We start from the raw sequence: 19,940 nt of genomic DNA, 5'->3' as shown, positions 1-19,940 counted from the left end.
CAATCACTGAAATTACTGAAATCCCTGAAATCACTGGAATCACTGGAATCAATCACTGCAATCACTGAAATGGCTGAAATCAATGGAATCAATCATTGAAATCAATCACTGAAACCACTGAAATCACTGAAACCATAAATCCCTGAATTCCCACAAATCCCTGAATTCCCTGAAATCCCTGAAATCCCTGAATTCCCTGAATTCCCTGAAATCCCTGAATTCCCTGAATTCCCTGAATTCCCTGAAACCCCTGAAATCCCTGAAATCCCTGGAATCCCTGTATTCCCTGAAAACCCTGAATTCCCTGAATTCCCTGTATTCCCTGAATTCCCTGAAATCCCTGAATTCCCTGAAACCCCTGAATTCCCTGAATTCCCCGAAATCCCTGAATTCCCTGAAACCCCTGAATTCCCTGAATTCCCTGAAATCCCTGAAATCAATCCCTGAAACCCCTGAATTCCCTGAAACCCCTGAAATCCCTGAAATCCCTGAATTCCCCGAAATCCCTGTATTCCCTGAATTCCCTGAATTCCCTGAATTCCCTGAAATCCCTGTATTCCCTGAAAACCCTGAATTCCCTGAATTCCCTGAATTCCCTGAAATCCCTGTATTCCCTGAATTCCCTGAATTCCCTGTATTCCCTGAAATCCCTGAAATCAATCCTTGTATTCCCTGTATTCCCTGTATTCCCTGTATTCCCTGAAATCAATCCCTGAATTCCCTGTATTCCCAGAATTCCCTGAATTCCCTGTATTCCCTGAATTCCCTGTATTCCCTGAATTCCCTTATTCCCTGTATTCCCTGTATTCCCTGTATTCCCAGAATTCCCAGAATTCCCTGTATTCCCTGTATTCCCAGAATTCCCGTCCATCCAGCGCTGTCCCCAGCCAGCAGCTCTGAATGGAGAGCAGCAGCGAGGGATGAATGGGGCCCGCTGCTATTTTTTCCCCTTTCTCTTGAGGAAATCTTGGGAGTTTCTATAACAACCCTGGCCGGATCCCATCTCGTTTGGAATGGGAGCAAACAGCAAACACAAAACAACCCCCTGGGGCTGGCTTTTAAAGCCACAAATTGTCCCTCTCGGCTCGGAGGGGACAGGGGGAGCTTTGGGTGAGGAAGGAGCACCGGGGGGGGGACAAAGGAGAGCCACAAAAATCAAATAAAAGTGAGCTCAGCACATCCTCACACACAGCTCTGAGCTGCTCAGGTAATTCCAGCAAACACTCCAGCCTCCAAATCCAGGGAAAAGCTTCCTATTCCTTCTGGAAAAGCCAAGCACGTTTTGTTGGTTTTTTTTTTTACCCAGAACCTCTGAAAAAAGCAGGAGAAAGTTGAGCACATGTAGCAGCTCCGAATGCCAAATCCCCTCACTCCGCAGCTCCGCTCGATAGCTGCTAATGTCTAACATTACACTTCAGCTCCTTTTTAACAGCAAAAACGAGGTCTGTCTGCAAGGTTGTGCTACTGTTTCAATATTTATTGTTGCTTGGTTTCTCTGCTGCTGTCTGTGGGATGAAGTGTCACTCGAGTTTTTACAGCATCCCTGATGAAATGAAAAAAAAAACAACCCCACAACCACGTTTCCTTCCCCGGAGCGCCTGATTCCTTCCACAGCCTCGGAAAAAACCTCGAGCACTTCTAGCGGTGGCTGCTGGGGTCTCAGCTCTCACAATAGGGTGCCAGACAGACCATCTGCACAGGGATGTTCTCACAGAGCTCAGCCCTGCCAGCACCCACCCTGCTCCAGCCTGCGAGCCCTGGGAGCGCTCGGGAATGGGATGGGATGGGATCCATGGGATGGGATGGGATGGGATGGATGGGATGGGATCCATGGGATGGGATTGATGGGATGGGATGGGATGGGATCCATGGGATGGGATCCATAGGATGGGATGGGATGGGATGGGATGGGATGGGATGGGATGGGATGGGATCCATAGGATGGGATCCATGGGATGGGATGGGATGGGATGGGATGGGATCCATGGGATGGGATGGGATGGGATGGGATGGGATGGGATGGGATGGGATGGGATGGGATGGGATGGGATGGGATGGGATGGGATGGGATGGGATGGGATGGGATGGGATGGGATGGGATGGGATGGGATCCATGGGATGGGATGGGATGGGATCCATGGGATGGGATGGGATGGGATCCATGGGATGGGATGGGATGGGATGGGATGGGATGGGATGGGATGGGATGGGATGGGATGGGATGGGATGGGATGGGATGGGATGGGATGGGATGGGATGGGCAGGGATGGGCTGGGCTGGGATGTGCTGGGCTGTGCTGGGCTGTGCTGGGATGTGCTGGGATGTGCTGGGCTGGGATGGGATGGGATGGGATGGGATGGGATGGGATGGGATGGGATGGGATGGGATGGGATGGGATGGGATGGGATGGGATGGGATGGGATGGACAGGGATGGACAGGGATGGGATGGGATGGGCTGGGAGCACTCGGGAATGGGCTGGGATGGGCAGGGATGGGATGGGATGGGCAGGGAACGGGACAGGGATTGGCTCTGGATGTGCCATCAGGTGTAGCTGGGATGAGCCTCCATCCATGGGATCTCTGGTTTGGATCCTGTGTCACCGGGGGCTGGGACAGCTCCTGCAGGGACCTTCTGGAGAGGGAGAGCTGGAACAAACCCCAGCAGCTGCTGCAGCCAGCCCAGCCCCGGGCAGGGAGACACAGCCACACAATCCCAGAACTGCTCCGCTTGGAAAAGCCCTCTGAGACCTTCCCAGCCACCCCCAGCCCTGCCAGGGCAAGCGCTGCCCCAGCCCCGAGTGCCACATCCAGGGGCTCTGGAACCCTCCAGGGATGGGAATTCCCAACCTCCCTGGGCACTTCCAAGGCCTGAGCTCCCTTTCCATGGGGAAATTCCTGCTGCTCTCCACCCTGAGCTGCCCTGAGGCTGTTCCCTCTCCTCCTGTCCCTGTTCCCTGGGAGCAGATCCCAAATCCCCCCCGGCTGTCCCCTCCTGCCAGGGACTCGTGCAGAGCCAGAAATTCCCCCTGAGCCTCCTTTGCTCCAGGCTGGAGCTGAGGAGCAGAAAGAAGAGCCCCAGCAGAGATCACTGATGGCTCATGGCCACCACTCCAAGCCCAGGGCCACCTGCAGCCCTGAACTCCCCCCTGGGCTCCCACCTCGTCCCCCCCGGCTCCAGGGCTGCTCCTCCTGGCAGATCCGTGCCTTGTCTCCTCTTGGATCCCACGGTGGCTGCCCGTGGCTGGGAGCAGCCAGCAGAGCCCCGTGTGTGACACTGGGAGCGAGGGGGTCCCTGTGCCAGGAGCACGGCACATTCCTGCCACAGAGTCCCCACGGGGGCTCCGGGGGGGATCCACGTCCTGCTGAGCCTCTGGGCTCAGCCTGGCATCCTGGGGATGATCTCAGTGCCCCGAGCTCCACGGGATCCACCTCCAGCCCAGCCAGGACCTGGGGACGTGTCCCAGCCCAGCCAGGACCTGGGGACGTGTCCCAGCCCAGCCAGGACCTGGGGAACGTGTCCCAGCCCAGCCAGGACCTGGGGGAGATGTCCCAGCCCAACCAGGACCTGGGGATGTGTCCCAGCCCAACCAGGACCTGGGGATGTGTCCCAGCCCAGCCAGGACCTGGGGGAGATGTCCCAGCCCAGCCAGGACCTGGGGGAGATGTCCCTGCCCAGCCAGGACCTGGGGACGTGTCCCAGCCCAGCCAGGACCTGGGAGAGATGTCCCAGCTCAGCCAGGACCTGGGGGATGTGTCCCAGCCCAGCCAGGACCTGGGAGAGATGTCCCAGCCCAGCCAGGACCTGGGGGAGATGTCCCAGCCCAGCCAGGACCTGGGGGAGATGTCCCTGCCCAGCCAGGACCTGGGGGAGATGTCCCGGCCCAGCCAGGACCTGGGGGAGATGTCCCAGCCCAGCCAGGACCTGGGGACGTGTCCCAGCCCAGCCAGGACCTGGGGACGTGTCCCAGCCCAGCCAGGACCTGGGGACGTGTCCCAGCCCAGCCAGGACCTGGGAGAGATGTCCCAGCTCAGCCAGGACCTGGGGACGTGTCCCAGCCCAGCCAGGACCTGGGGGAGATGTCCCAGCCCAGCCAGGACCTGGGAGAGATGTCCCAGCTCAGCCAGGACCTGGGGGAGATGTCCCAGCCCAGCCAGGACCTGGGGGAGATGTCCCAGCCCAGCCAGGACCTGGGGGATGTGTCCCAGCCCAGCCAGGACCTGGGGGATGTGTCCCAGCCCAGCCAGGACCTGGGGACGTGTCCCAGCCCAGCCAGGACCTGGGAGACGTGTCCCAGCCCAGCCAGGACCTGGGGGATGTGTCCCAGCCCAGCCAGGACCTGGGGGACGTGTCCCAGCCCAGCCAGGACCTGGGGACGTGTCCCTGCCCAGCCAGGACCTGGGGGAGATGTCCCAGCTCAGCCAGGACCTGGGGACGTGTCCCTGCCCAGCCAGGACCTGGGGACGTGTCCCAGCCCAGGATCCCGTGGCCAGCAGCAGCAGCAGCTCCAGCTCCCCGTGGCCGAGCAGATCCAGCTGTGCCCTGGCTGCAGGCACAGCCCAGCCTGCTCCCCGTGTCCCTGCTCCCAGGGATGACACACACGGCAGACTTGACTCCAGCTGGCCCCATTGTATTGGATCCACAGTGACAGACAACAGGAGCCAGAAACTTTTTGTTCGAGTGGAGCCAGCAGATGTGACACTGAATAAACACAGACAGTCAATCTGCTGAGTAAGAAGGTATCGTTCGTATAAATAACATACATCTAATCCTGCTTCCATTTTAAAGCCAAATATGGGAATGCAAGATGCTCTGCAGCTCCAGGCTCTGAACAATGAGACGAGGCACAGAGAGCAGGCAGCCCCTCGGAGCTCGCCCCACTTCTGCTTCCACCTGCACTCACTGCCAGCCCTTCCTGCAGGAGCAGCTGGGTGATAACAGCGAGCCCGGGGGGGATGAGTTATCAAAACACCCGCTGGCCCCCACGGACCTTAATTACAGAGCAATTAAAACTATGATTCCAATCATTTCAGCCTGACACGTCCCCACGCCGGGCCCTGACCCCGGGGACATCTCGGGACTGGTGACCCTGCAATGCCAATTTCCCACTTGCTGGAGGATTTGCAGCTGCCAAGAGAGGATTTCATTGCCAGGAATGAGGTGGACGAGCAGCCCCGAGGTTCCTGAGGCCGGGGCTGGGCTCCAGCCCCTCTGCCCCAGGAGATGGCAGGACATCAGAGCACAGCTAGGGCAGAACCCGGGGCCACCCCCCGAGGGTTCCCTCCTCCAGAACCTCTGAAACACGAGGAAGTTCCTGATGGGGTCAGGAATCTGTTTCATTGGAAAATAAACACCCAAAGGATGAGTGTCACCATGACTGATCATCCTCTCAGCTCCCCACTGGGAGAGATCCCTCATCCCTCCTCAAAACACCAGCAGGCTGCGGTGATGGAGCACACAGCCATCCAAAAAACGATGGAGAAAAATGAAATATCCCCACATTTCCCTGCATTTTCCACGGGATTAACCTCCATTCCCATTAGACACTCATTCATCTACTCGTTTTTTCCCGTTTGCCAACGAGCTCCTCCAAGCCAAGCAGGGATTTGTTTGTTCCTGGGAGCCCTGGGGCTGGGAGATGAAGCCATCTGTCAGCTCCCTGCACACCCCTGGGCTCAGCAAACCCTTCCTGAGCTCCCATTTGCCCCCTCAGCCATCGAGGGAAAGCAAAAAAAACCCCGAGTTCTCCGTCTGCACGGCCCAGCCAATGTAAAAAAAAAATAAACAAACAGATTTTGTGCCCCAAGAAGTGGCCCAGGAGGTTATTTTACTCTCCAGGGAAGGGGACATCAGCAGAGATGCTGCAGGTGTCCTGAGGCATCCCTGCCACGGAATTCACGCTCCCAGAGGAGATGACAGAGGGCACTGCCCTCCCTGGAAAGCCCCCAAGCCATTCCTGAACACCCCAAAGTTCAGCCCTGTCCTTTCCCAGCCCCAGAGATGGACACCAAACCTCCCTGACTTGTTGAGGTTCCTCCAGAACCCAAAACTGCTCAATTCTGACCCAGGATAAAACTGGGTAAAACATCAGAATTTGTTCTTTTTATTCCCTAATAATAAAAAGTATTATTTTTTTTTAATTGGAAAAAAAAAATAAAATAAAAAGGAAAAAGCAGCTGTCCTTCACTGAAAATCCACAGAATTCCAGAGCAGGAGCAGAACTTTTCCTTCCCAAGGGTTCCCCACCACCCTCAGTCCTCAGCTGATGGAATCAAAGAGCTGAGGCAAAGCTGGACAAGAAAAAATGGAAATAAAGGGGCAGAGTTGGAGTCAGAGGCACAGAGAGTGTGCCCTTATCTCTGATACCTGGCTCTGACATCCAACAAAGCACTGAACCTCATATGACACCCTGAAAATGACTGTTAAATAGAAAAACCAGGAGTGTAAATGTGTAAATTAGAGAGTTTTCTTAAGTCACTGGGTGAAAAAGTTAAAGTTTGGAGTTTAAACCAGTTTAGAGAACAAGAGACAAGATGGAGGATTTAGGGTGTTGTCTCTTTTCATTCTTTCTTCTTCATCTTCTCCCTCCAGAGGTTTTTGGGCAGCAGTGATTGGACAGAAAATGCCTCAGTGCAGCACTCAGGTGTGGGGTCATTGGGTCATTAAGGAAAATAATTTACTTGGCATCAGTTAATTGGGTAAATGAAGATATAAAAGACCTTGAGGAAGATCTTTGTTGGCCGTTTTTCACCTTTCTATCTTAGTGCACACAGCTCCTTGTATCCATGTAATGCTGATAAGAATAAACAAGCAAGAACAAGAGAGAAAAAACTGCCTCCCTCTCATCAACTTCAGTTCAAGGGGAGTAAAAAGCCAACCAGGAGAGTCATGGAGACAGGGCAGGACCCCCAAACCCTGCTCCAAACGGAGGGAAAACCGCAGCAGAGCTCTGCAGAACGGCACCAAACCCGTCCCCTTCGCTCCTCCAAATCAAAGCTGCTCTCTCATCCCCTCACCTGCGGTTTGGCCATGAAAACCTGCAGGAATTTTCCTCCTGAGGAGGAAAACCAGCAGAACTTTGGCCAAAAGCTGGCTCAGGGGGCTGGGGCTCGCTGGTGCCAGCCAGGTTTGAGCCACTCAATCCATCCCCCGTGTTATAAATCCCTATTGTGACATTTCACAAGTATTAGGATGAATATTATACGTTAAATACTTTTTGGTTGTGTCTGTACTTTCTCTCTTGCTAACAAGTTTTAAGCTTAAAGGAATTTGGTGGTACAAAGCAAAGAAACCCCAGAGGGCAAAGACAGTGGGGCCCAGGCTGTTATCAGTGGAAGGACACGGAGACCTGTTGGGGAGGGTGAAACAGGAAAACCTTATGAATGTGATTGTTTGTCAGAAGATTCTGAAAATATGAAGGCTAGAATCAAAGTAGAAATGAAAGAAAAGAAAGAATCATAGGATACTGAGTACTGGTTAACCAAAGAACAATAGCCTAGCCAGCTAGAGGAGAATCCCTGCTGATAAAACAATGTCCTTCTGCTGATGGAAAGCCCAAAGGTCAAGAAGCAAGGAAAGAACTTGTAAAGTTTTGTGGAATCTAAAATGCAACACTGTTAATATATGTTAATATAGGGAAGCGCATAGGCTGGATGTAAATTCTTTAGTGGGTGTGTCTCATGGTGATTGGTTACTGGGAATTAGAATATTCACCATAGAAAAAGATATATTGGATTGTAACAAGAACTTCGCTCTCTTAACTTTTCTCTCCTACCTCTGAACCCCTCTCCCTCACCTCTTACCCCTTTACCCCTCTCCCCCACGCTTAACTCTCAGCCCCCTCTCCCTGCTCCTACCCCTCTCGTCCTCCCTGCTCTCTCCCTCTGGTTTTTCCCTCTTGCCCTCTGTTTCTCTTACTCCCTCCCTCCCCTTTCCAACCTCTCCTCTCCTGCTCTGCCGTCTCTCCCTCCTCCCCCTGACCACGTGGAATGGAACCCAGGCTGTTATCAGTGGAAGGACAGTGGAACCCAGGCTGTTATCAGTGGAAGGACAGTGGAACCCAGGCTGTTATCAGTGAAAGGACAGTGGAACCCAGGCTGTTATCAGTGAGAGGACAGTGGAACCCAGGCTGTTATCAGTGAGAGGACAGTGGAACCCAGGCTGTTATCAGTGAAAGGACAGTGGAACCCAGGCTGTTATCAGTGGAAGGAGAATGGAACCCAGGCTGTTATCAGTGAAAGGACAGTGGAACCCAGGCTGTTATCAGTGGAAGGACAGTGGAACCCAGGCTGTTATCAGTGAAAGGACAGTGGAACCCAGGCTGTTATCAGTGGAAGGACAGTGGAACCCAGGCTGTTATCAGTGAAAGGAGAATGGAACCCAGGCTGTTATCAGTGAAAGGACAGTGGAACCCAGGCTGTTATCAGTGGAAGGAGAATGGAACCCAGGCTGTTATCAGTGGAAGGACAGTGGAACCCAGGCTGTTATCAGTGGAAGGAGAATGGAACCCAGGCTGTTATCAGTGGAAGGACAGTGGAACCCAGGCTGTTATCAGTGGAAGGAGAATGGAACCCAGGCTGTTATCAGTGGAAGGAGAATGGAACCCAGGCTGTTATCAGTGAAAGGAGAATGGAACCCAGGCTGTTATCAGTGGAAGGACAATGAGGACCAGGCTGTTATCAGTGAAAGGACAGTGGAACCCAGGCTGTTATCAGTGAAAGGACAGTGGAACCCAGGCTGTTATCAGTGGAAGGAGAATGGAACCCAGGCTGTTATCAGTGGAAGGAGAATGGAACCCAGGCTGTTATCAGTGGAAGGAGAATGGAACCCAGGCTGTTATCAGTGAAAGGACAGTGCAACCCAGGCTGTTATCAGTGGAAGGAGAATGGAACCCAGGCTGTTATCAGTGAAAGGACAGTGGAACCCAGGCTGTTATCAGTGAAAGGACAGTGGAACCCAGGCTGTTATCAGTGGAAGGAGAATGGAACCCAGGCTGTTATCAGTGGAAGGAGAATGGAACCCAGGCTGTTATCAGTGGAAGGACAGTGGAACCCAGGCTGTTATCAGTGGAAGGAGAATGGAACCCTGACTGTTATCAGTGGAAGGAGAATGGAACCCAGGCTGTTATCAGTGGAAGGACAATGGAACCCAGGCTGTTATCAGTGAAAGGACAGTGGAACCCAGGCTGTTATCAGTGGAAGGACAGTGGAACCCAGGCTGTTATCAGTGGAGGGACAGTGGAACCCAGGCTGTTATCAGTGGAAGGAGAATGGAACCCAGGCTGTTATCAGTGAAAGGAGAATGGAACCCAGGCTGTTATCAGTGGAGGGACAGTGGAACCCAGGCTGTTATCAGTGAAAGGAGAATGGAACCCTGACTGTTATCAGTGGAAGGACAATGAGGACCAGGCTGTTATCAGTGGAAGGAGAATGGAACCCAGGCTGTTATCAGTGGAAGGACAGTGGAACCCAGGCTGTTATCAGTGGAAGGACAGTGGAACCCAGGCTGTTATCAGCACTGACCACTTGCAAAGAAAAGAAATCAAATTCCAATAAAATGATCAGCAAAAATAAAACCCATGCTCTGAAGAGGCGAGTTCAGGGCGTAACCATGCAAAATGCTTCTTAGAAAAGTTTGAATCTGCATTAAACCCTCACAGCAGGAGGGGATAAAAAGGGTGTTCCAAAGATATCAGGTGTGTCAATATCAAAGATATCAAAGATATCAAAGATATCAAAGATATCCTGGCAACGTGCCAGAGGCACCCGGCCATAACTCTTTGCTTTATTTTATGTCTCTTATTGCCCTTATTAAACCTTTTTAAAATTTTACAGGAGACTGAACTTGGTTTTTCACACCCGTGAGCCACAAACCCTGTGGAAACACTTCTGCTTCTCATCTGCAGCTGTAAGAGCCTCCCAAAACAGAGCTGAGCGTTACCTCGGTCACAAAGAGGGTGCGGGGGTCGATGATGTCCAGGAAGTGCCTGAATCTGCCGTAAAATGAAGTCTGGAAAACAGGAGACAAAAAAAAGCAAACCCAAGTTCAGTGAGGAATTGCCTTTCGGGGTTTATTTCCTTTGCAGAATGAAGCATCAACTGGAAGTAAATCATAGAGGAGGTCTTGACTGGTAATTTGGGCTAGGAAAGCCAAATCACTCCAGGATTGCCTGGGTCCCTCCTTTTACTCCCAGGAAAAGCCTCTCCAGCGGCTTTTCCATCGAGTTATCCCTACACAAACACCCCCAGCCTGGACTTTTCCCCAAGTGCCACCAGGAACGAGCCCAGGCTGGCCCTGAGCGCTTCCAGAACCAGGAAAAGTCTGGAAGAAGGGATCTGTGAAACAGGAGGGGAAGGTGATGGGCAGCTCCAGAGGAAAGGAGGAAAGGAGACTCCGTGTTCAGACAGTGAAAATAAAAATATCAGTGGAATTTATCCCAACTCCAAGCACCAGACCATGAAACACTGCGGGATTGGGAGCTCTTGGGATACATGAACATCACCACTCCAACATCAGCTGGATTCCCTGATCCAGAATTCCAGAGCCTCAGGCCAAGTGGGCGCAGGGCAGCCCCTTCCAGAGCCCCTTCCAGAGCCCCTCAGGGATGAGGATCACGGCCAGGGACACCACAGAGCTCTGGGATCTGGGAATTCTCCATCCTCACGTGGCCCATCTGCAGGAAGAGGCTGTAAACAAAGGCCTGGAGTGCGGCTGGAGCAGCGGGAGCGGCGTTTAGGGGCTGCTGGCGGCGCTCCCCAGGACATTCCCGCTCATCCAGGGATGATTCCTGCAGAAATCCCTGTCCGAGGGCCCTGTGCAGGACATGCTGAGCCCCCCGTGCCACCCACCCTCACCAAACCCCGTTATCCTGCCGCGTTCCCGCTGAAAACGAGAACCCCCAGCGGCACCAAACAGCCCCACAGCGGCTTTTAATTGGCGTGGATCTAATTAACACCAATCCTGGCGCTTTCAGGGCCGTTTGGAGCCGGACATTTTGCTGCCTCCCTTTTATTTTGGGTGTGAGGATCCCTGCAGAGGCCAGAGCTGTGCCAGGGGCGCAGGGAACGCCAGCTGTTCCTGCCTCAGCCCATCCCATGGAACAGCTGGAGCTGCTGCAGCACAGCTGGAACTGCTGAGACACAGCTGGAGTTACTGCTGCAGCACAGCTGGAACTGCAGCACAGCTGGAGTTACTGCTGCAGCACAGCTGGAGCTGCTGATACACACCTGGAACTGCTGCAGCACAGCTGGAGCTGCTGAGACACAGCTGGAGCTGCTGAGACACAGCTGGAGTTACTGTTGCTGCACAGCTGGAACTGCTGATACACACCTGGAACTGCTGCAGCACAGCTGGAGCTGCTGAGACACAGCTGGAGCTGCTGAGACACAGCTGGAGCTGCTGAGACACAGCTGGAGTTACTGTTGCTGCACAGCTGGAACTGCAGCAAAGCTGGAACTGCTGCAGCACAGCTGGAACTGCTGCCTCCAACAACCACAGGACGAGGGGATTTAAAATCTGACTTCGCCGCTGCCCTCGTGGCCGTGACACGCTGAGAAAAGCCACATTAATTAAATTAAGTTGAATTAATTAATGAATGGGAATTCAATGGAACATCAGCGTTTCACACCCGCCTGAGCACGGAGTGAATGGCGAGGGAGGGCGAAGGAGACCTCGAGTCCCCAGGGCAGGACAGAAATGGCACCTGGAACCAGCGGTTCCATTCCCAGGGTGAGGCTTTGGCTGGCACTGAGCTCCTGCCCAGCCAAGCTCAGCCAGGCCCAGCTTAAGGGCAGGTTTGGGCAGCTCAGCCCTGTCCTGATGTTATCCCAGTCTCCCATTCCCACACAGCTGGGGCTCAGCTGGGCAGCTGAGAGTGCCCAGATCCCGAAATCGGGGAATGGCTGGGATGGAAGGGACCCTAAGGATGATCCAGGGCCACCCCAGCCAGGGCAGGGACACATCCCCTGTCCCAGGAGCTCCAGCCCCAGTGTCCAGCCTGGCCTGGGCACTGCAGGGATCCAGGGATCCAGGGGATCTGGGAATTGCAGGAAGGGATGAGGGATTTGTTTCCAGGTGCTGCTGCCTGAACTCGTCCGTTCTGTGGTCAGAGAACACCAAGAGCAGCAGGACCTGAGTCTGGACAGGCTTTACCTGCTTAGGGTGAGCTCTGGTGAGTCAGAGCCTCATTTCCCACACCTGGAGCCCTCTGAGACCTGGCCCAACAGAGCCAGGCCTAACCCAGAGCCACGAGACCTCAGCCCAACAGAGCCAGGCTCAACCCAGAGCCACGAGAGCTCAGCCCAACAGAGCCAGGCTCAGCTCAACAGAGCCAGGCTCAACCCAGAGCCACGAGAGCTCAGCTCAACAGAGCCAGGCTCAACCCAGAGCCACGAGAGCTCAGCTCAACAGAGCCAGGCTCAACCCAGAGCCACGAGAGCTCAGCTCAACAGAGCCAGGCTCAACCCAGAGCCACGAGAGCTCAGCTCAACAGAGCCAGGCTCAACCCAGAGCCACGAGAGCTCAGCCCAACAGAGCCAGGCCTAACCCAGAGCCACGAGAGCTCAGCTCAACAGAGCCAGGCCTAACCCAAAGCCACGAGACCTCAGCCCAACAGAGCCAGGCTCAACCCAGAGCCACGAGAGCTCAGCCCAACAGAGCCAGGCTCAACCCAGAGCCACGAGGGCTCCCTGGCCGTCCCTCCCTGCTCCTCCTGCAGGGCTGCCCAGCTCCTGAACAAACATCCTTTGTTCCATCCTTTGTTTTGTCCCCTCCAGCCACGGGACTCTCGGTGTTTTTCCCTTTCAGATCTTGTGGAAAGCTTCCTCCCTGCTTGGCCTCCCATCATCCAGGCCATTCCTGTTCCCAGTTTATTCTCCTGACTGGAAGCTGAATGAATTTTTTCAGTTCAAGGTCGGTTTTCACAGAGCTGCATACAAGACACAGGGAAAAAAAAACAACAAAAAAAGCCCCCAGGAATTCCCAATAATTCAGAAATTTGGGGGAAATTGGGAAGGGTTGGAATTCCCAGATTTGCTGGGGCTGTCCCTGGATCCCTGGCAGTGCCCAAGGCCAGGTTGGACACTGGGATTGGGATAGAGGGAGGTGTCCCTGCCCATGGATGGGGTGGGATTCAGGAATCCCAATCCCAGCTGGGATTCAGGAATCCCAATCCAAGCTGGGATTCAGGAATCCCAATCCAAACTGGGATTCAGGAATCCCAATCCCAGCTGGGATTCAGGAATCCCAATCCAAACTGGGATTCAGGAATCCCAATCCCAGCTGGGATTCAGGAATCCCAATCCCAGCTGGGATTCAGGAATCCCAATCCAAACTGGGATTCAGGAATCCCAATCCCAGCTGGGATTCAGGAATCCCAATCCCAGCTGGGATTCAGGAATCCCAATCCCAGCTGGGATTCAGGAATCCCAATCCAAACTGGGATTCAGGAATCCCAATCCCAGCTGGGATTTAGGAATCCCAATCCAAACTGGGATTCAGGAATCCCAGTCCCAGCTGGGATTCCGTGAGCCAGCCCAGCCAAAGCTGCCAGGAGATGGGAATGGGATGAGAGGAAGCAGCCCCTGGGCACAGGAACAGCTCAGTGCCCTCCCTGCCAGCCCAACCCAAATTCCCTGAGGCTGGAGATGGTTCCCTTCTCCCAGCCCTGCTCCCATCCCTGTGCCAGGCACGGAGTTTGTCAGATTCCCACGAGTCTGACCTTCCTCTCCCAAAAATCCATCCCTGGCCTCCTTCCCCCTTGAATTCCTGGAGCAGCTGCTGGAGTAAACTGGGAGCAAACTGAGTATCACAAATTTCCTGTGATTAATCGGGGATATTTTGGGAGTGCTCTCAGCAGCCTGAGAGTGTGATGAAGTGGTTGGGAATATTAATGGGATATCAATGGGATATTAAAGGGATATCAATGGGGATATTAATGGGATATCAATGGGGATATTAATGGGATATCTATGGGATATCAATGAAATATTAATGAGATTTTAATGGGATCTTAATGGGATATCAATGGGATCTTAATGGGATATCAATGGGATATTAAAGGGATATTAATGGGATATAAATGGGATATTAAAGGGATATCAATGGGATATTAATGGGATGTCAATGGGATATTAATGGGATATTAATGGGATATCAATGGGATATTAAAGGGATATCAATGGGGATATTAATGGGATATTAACTGGATATTAAAGGGATATCAATGGTATATTAATGGGATATCAATGGGATATTAAAGGGATATTAAAGGGATATCAATGGAATATTAATGGGATATCAGTGGGATATCAATGGGATATTAAAGGGATATCAATGGTATATTAGTGGGATATCAATGGTATATTAATGGGATATCAATGGGATATTAATGGGATATCAATGGCATATTAATGGGATATCAATGGCATATTAATGGGATATCAATGGCATATTAATGGGATATTAATGGCATATTAATTCCCTCCCGGGGCACAGCAGCTCAGGAGTGTTGTGGATCCAGGATCTGGGCCATGAGGGTCCAGCTGATCCCAGGAAAGAACCCCTGGCAGGCTCCAGGCTCCTGAGGGAAGGTCAGAGGTCATTAGCGAGGTGTTAATCACCTTCGGGAGCAAAAGAATTCCAAGGAGCCCGTGCTGGGCAGGCCTGGGAAGAGCTGGAGGCGTGGACAACTTCAATTTAATTACAGCCTGATTTTAAACGGGGTTTAATTAAGCCAGAGCCAAAAGCATGCAGGCTTGGGGTGGGGCTGAGCTCCAAACCAGGCTCACAACAGATTTAATTAAAAAATTAAAAGAAAAATTAAAAGCAAAATTAAAAGCAAAGGAAAGGGAGCCAATTGAAGCCACTGGGAGTGTGGTTTGTGCCACTCCTGGCCTTGTCCAGGCAAGTCTGGGCTAGAACTGTGGAATGCCTTTGATGCCTTTAGTTTGGTTTTCCAAAGTTCAAGAGCCGAGATTCCAACGGGAGAAGCTCCTGCAGCTCCGAGCCAGCGGCACAGGCAGGGCCAGGACAGGGCATGGGAACCCCCTGGAGCAGGAGCTGGGCTTCAAAACCCAACAAAAACCAACAAATTCCCCTTCAAACCCAGCCAGGACAACAGCAGGAGAACCTGGAGCTGCTGGAATAAACATTCCAGGATTCTGGAGCCCCTCTGCTCTGGAGCCAGGCTGGGAGAGCTGGGAATGTTCCCCTGGAGAAGGGCAAAATGCAGGGAATGCTGAGAGTCCCTGCAGGGGCTCCAGGAGAGCTGGAGAGGGACTGGGGCCAAGGGCTGCAGGGACAGGAGCCAGGGAATGGCTTCCACTGGGAAAGGGGAGATTGGGCTGGGATCTTGGCAAGGAATTCCTGCCTGGGCTGCAATTCCCAAATTTCCCGTGGCTGCCCCTGGATTCCTGGGAGTATCCTGGACATTGGGATTGGATCCAGCTGGGACAGTGGGAGCTGTCCCTGCCATGGATGGGTGGCCCTGGATGGGATTTAAGATCCTTTCCAACCCAATCCAGGCTGTGATTCCATGATCCTTTTAAGCCCGTCCCTTCTCCACAGCGACATCCCTTTAGGTAAGAGGAGTTTGATCCCATGGATTAAAGGGAACAAAAACCTCACCCTGAGCAGCAGCTGAGGCAGCTCCTGATCTCCTGCATCCCTGCAATTCTCTGGACATGGAATCCTGGAATGGTCTGGGTGGGAAGGGACCTTAAAGCTCATCCAGTCCCAGCCCTGCCACTGGATTTTTCCCAGGATAAACGTTCCTGAGCCCTGGGAACACACAGCAGGCTTTGGGAGAGGGAGAGCTCTGCAAATCCTCAAAGGAAAAGGAATCAAATAAGGAAATAAAGAAGGGGGGGGAAATGAGTATTTCTAGCAAATTAGCTCGACTTGTCAGAAAATTAAGTCCTCATCACAAATTCTCAAGCCCAACGTCCTCATTTCTTCCTTCACCTAAAAATAGCCGCGTTTCCAGCGGGAGCCGGAGCCTTTCCGGCAGGGAGCTGGGAAAAGGTGACTCGACAGAACAGGAGAGGAGGGAGAGCTGCACAGGCACCAGGGAAAGAACATTCCAGAACCCCAGAGGGGCTCGGGGTGCTCTGCCCCTCCTGCTGCCCCAGATCCTGCAGGGAATCCCAAATCCCCAGGGGCCGAGGGTTTTGTTCCCAGCACAGAAGTTGTCCTTGTTGTCCCCGAGGGGATCAGGCTGTCCCAGCTCCGTGTCCCAGGAGAAAGGAGAGCTGGCATCCCTCGGGAATCCGGCTGGAATAGCAAACAGCCCAGCCCCCCATCCTGCCCAGAGCGAGAGCTCCGACACCGCGGAAAAACGGGAAAGGCTGCACGGGCAGGACGGGAAAGCACCGGAACAGCCGGCAGGGAAGGGCTGGGGAATCCCTGATCCCTTGGGAATCCACTGGTCCCTTGGGAATGTGCTGATCCCTTGGGAATGTGCTGATCCCTTGGGAATCCACTGGTCCCTTGGGAATGTGCTGATCCCTTGGGAATGTGCTGATCCCTTGGGAATCCGCTGATCCCTTGGGAATCACTGATCCCTTGGGAATCCACTGATCCCTTGGGAATCCACTGATCCCTTGTGCTGATCCCTTGGGAATCACTGATCCCTTGTGCTGATCCCTTGGGAATCCACTGGGGCTCCTCCCCAGCACCGACCTTTGGAAGGAAACACCAAGGTCAAGGTGGGGGAAATAAAGAACTGGAGAGGCTGAGCCAGGGATGGAGGGGCTGGGTTATCCATGGGAATCAGGGCTGGGTTATCCATGGGGATCAGGGCTGGGTTATCCATGGGGATCAGGGCTGGGTTATCCATGGGGATCAGGGCTGGGTTATCCATGGGGATCAGGGCTGGGTTATCCATGGGAATCAATCAGGGCTGGGTTATCCATGGGGATCAGGGCTGGGTTATCCATGGGAATCAGGGCTGGGTTATCCATGGGGATCAGGGCTGGGTTATCCATGGGAATCAATCAGGGCTGGGTTATCCATGGGGATCAGGGCTGGGTTATCCATGGGGATCAGGGCTGGGTTATCCATGGGGATCAGGGCTGGGTTATCCATGGGGATCAGGGCTGGGTTATCCATGGGGATCAGGGGTGGAGGGGTTGGGTTATCCATGGGGATCAGGGCTGGGTTATCCATGGGAATCAGGGCTGGGTTATCCATGGGAATCAATCAGGGCTGGGTTATCCATGAGGAATCAGGGCTGGGTTATCCATGAGGAATCAGGGCTGGGTTATCCATGGGGATCAGGGGTGGAGGGGTTGGGTTATCCATGGGGATCAGGGGTGGAGGGGTTGGGTTATCCATGGGAATCAGGGCTGGGTTATCCATGAGGAATCAGGGGTGGAGGGGTTGGGTTATCCATGGGGATCAGGGCTGGGTTATCCATGGGGAATCAGGGGTGGAGGGGCTGGGTTATCCCAGGCCGTAGTGGGAGTGGGAATGTGGAGCTGCTGCATCCTGAGCCGAGCAGAGCCAACACAGGATCCATAGAGCCTGGGAATGTTCCAGCCCCTTCCTCTGTGACCCCACAACGCTCCAGACCGGGCTGTGGACCCTTGGGCAGAGGGAGCAGGAGAAAACAGGGAATGTGGGATGAAACCAACGGGACAGCAGCACCACAACCCCTCCACAGCTCCCTGGAAATTTACAGGAGAGGGATAAATCCCCTCAAGCAGAGAAGGGGCTGATTTGCCATGCTCGGAGCAGCCCCTGGCAAAGCCTTCCCAAAGAATCCATCCCCATTCCCTGGCACCAGGGCACCCCTCGCATCCTGCAGAGCCCCTGGAACGATTCCTGAGCGCTGCCACAAGCGCCAGTCGCTCCTTAATGAACAGAACGCGCCGATCCCGTGCCTGACGCGCTGCCAAGCGTGCCTGCACTCGTCTGTGGTGTCTAGAAGGGAGAAGCGTCTCCTCCTCCTCCTCCTCCTCATTAAAAAGCTCCCTCTCTCCCCAGCTGGAGCATCCCTGCTGTCCCCAGGGGAGTCACCCCCTCCCCGTGGCTCCAGGACGTGCCCCGTGACTCCTGCACCGATGGGTTGGGTTGGAGGGGACCCCCAAAGCCCTTCCCATTCCCTGTGGGAAGAGGGAGGAGATCCTCCATGGAATGGCTCCCCTGGGAAATGCACAGCTCATCCCAAAGGCTGCCTGGGCCAAGCCAAGCGCAGGGATCGACCCAGATGGGGATAAATGGGGGTTCTGGATGGCTGTGGGGAGTGGGAATGGTCTCCCTGGGGATTGTCCCAACATCAGGACACACTCCCACGCCCAAGGTGAGGAGCAGCTCCTCCAGGGAATCCTTCCAGGGAGTCCTGTCCCGCTCAGGAGGGACTGAAGGGGGTTTAGGAGCCTCCATATCAGCCCAAATGGATCCACAAGCACAGCAAGTGGTGTCTGCTCATCCACGCAGGGTTCTGTGCCCAGCACCTGCCCTGCTCACCTGGGGCCAGGTGTGTGACCCTCCCCGTCCCCAGGTCAGCCGTGGAGGACACAGCTTTTGTGCTCTGTCACAATCTGCTGGCCTGTGCATCGTCCTGGCTGCTCACAGCCAGCGCTCCGTCCATGGCCACCAGAGCCGGACACTGCCAGCCGGGCAGGGCGCCCACCTGGAGCATCGCCACTCCATCCCAGAGCTGCTCTTCCCCTCGCAGCCACCTTGGCCCTTGCCCCGGCCCCTCGGGTGAAGGACGAACCCGCGCCATGCCACACCGGGACCCCCTGCCCGTCCCCGCTGCCCTGGGTGCGCCCGCGGGGCTCGAACCCGCGACCCACGGGCCCCGCGCCCGCCGCGCTGCGCCCCGCGCCACAGGGGGACCCGCCGGCACCGCGGGACCCGCCGCGGCCAGGGGGCGGTGGCTCTGACTGACAGCTCGGCCGGCCAATGGCGCGGGAGCTGCGGGCCAATCAGCGCGCGGCACTGAGAGACGGGCGGGGCGAAGCGGAGCGGGGAGCGGGGGGCTCCGTTCCCGGGGTGGGGGGGCGATGCCGCGCGCGAGGAGGGGAAGGCTCCCGCCGCCCCTCCCGGTGTCCCCCCCGCCGCCTCCCGCCGCCGGCCGTACCTGCTCGAAGCGGGGCTTCCCCAGCTGGAACGGGGGATAGTCCGCCGGCTCCGCCATCCCGCAAGCGCCACTTTAAACAGCCTCCCCCGCCGCCGGGCCCCGCCCCCCGGCCGGCCCCGCGCTGATTGGCTGCGGCCAACCGCAGCTGCCGCGGGGCACGCCGGGACATGGAGTCCGCCCGCCACTGCCGGGGCGGGGCCGCACCCGCTCCGCCAGCCAATGGGGAGCGCGCTGCCCGCGGGGCACCATGGGAAGTGTAGTCCCGCCACGGCCGAGGGGACTCGCGGGAGCCAGCGGAGAACGGGGGGAGTCCAGAGAGAAGGGGGAGGTTCCGATGAACGGGACACGGAAAGAAGAGTTCGGCCTTAATCGTGTAATAGACTGAGCAAATAATAAAGCACAGAAAGGTGAAAGCCCAAAAACCTCTGAAAAACTACCCCAGATATTTTTGAATTTCATCCCGACGATATCTGTGATAAGGAGGACATGGAAGGGCTGGAGCGTGGCCAGGGAAGGGGCTGGAGAATTCCTGAGGGAGCTGGGAAGGGGCTGGAGAATTCCTGAGGGAACTGGGAAGGGGCTGGAGAATTCCTGAGGGAGCTGGGAAGGGGCTGGAGAATTCCTGAGGGAGCTGGGAAGGGGCTGGAGAATTCCTGAGGGAGCTGGGAAGGGGCTGGAGAATTCCTGAGGGAGCTGGGAAGGGGCTCAGGCTGGAGCAAAGGAGGCTCAGGGGGAATTTCTGGCTCTGCACAAGTCCCTGGCAGGAGGGGACAGCCGGGGGGGATTTGGGATCTGCTCCCAGGGAACAGGGACAGGAGGAGAGGGAACGGCCTCAGGGCAGCTCAGGGTGGATATTG

General features: G+C 55.0%; 1 protein-coding gene across 2 annotated transcripts in view; it reads right to left on the bottom strand.

Annotated features, from left to right (window-relative positions):
- Nucleotides 1-19,194, bottom strand: part of SFXN5 (sideroflexin 5) — a 111,489-nt gene extending 92,295 nt beyond the window's left edge. The window contains exons 1-2 of one of the 2 annotated variants that reach the window (XM_005532569.3): nt 19,084-19,194; nt 9,939-10,007 (exon numbers count right to left, since the gene is read on the bottom strand). In XM_005532569.3, the coding sequence (XP_005532626.2) occupies nt 9,939-10,007; nt 19,084-19,140 (126 nt within the window). In that variant the 5' untranslated portion in view covers nt 19,141-19,194. Of the gene's footprint in view, nt 1-9,938; nt 10,008-18,464; nt 18,661-19,083 lie in introns of those variants that run through there. The other variant, XM_088056984.1, reaches the window with a different exon arrangement.
- Nucleotides 19,195-19,940: the final 746 nt, after the last annotated feature.

This window comes from Pseudopodoces humilis, chromosome 6 (assembly GCF_049639895.1).
Source record: "Pseudopodoces humilis isolate 2021_Gansu_Grassland_sample_001 chromosome 6, ASM4963989v1, whole genome shotgun sequence".
Classification (NCBI taxonomy): Eukaryota; Metazoa; Chordata; class Aves; order Passeriformes; family Paridae; genus Pseudopodoces; species Pseudopodoces humilis.
The sequence above is the reverse complement of the archived record's forward strand: the minus strand, read 5'-3'. Positions and strand labels throughout refer to the sequence as shown.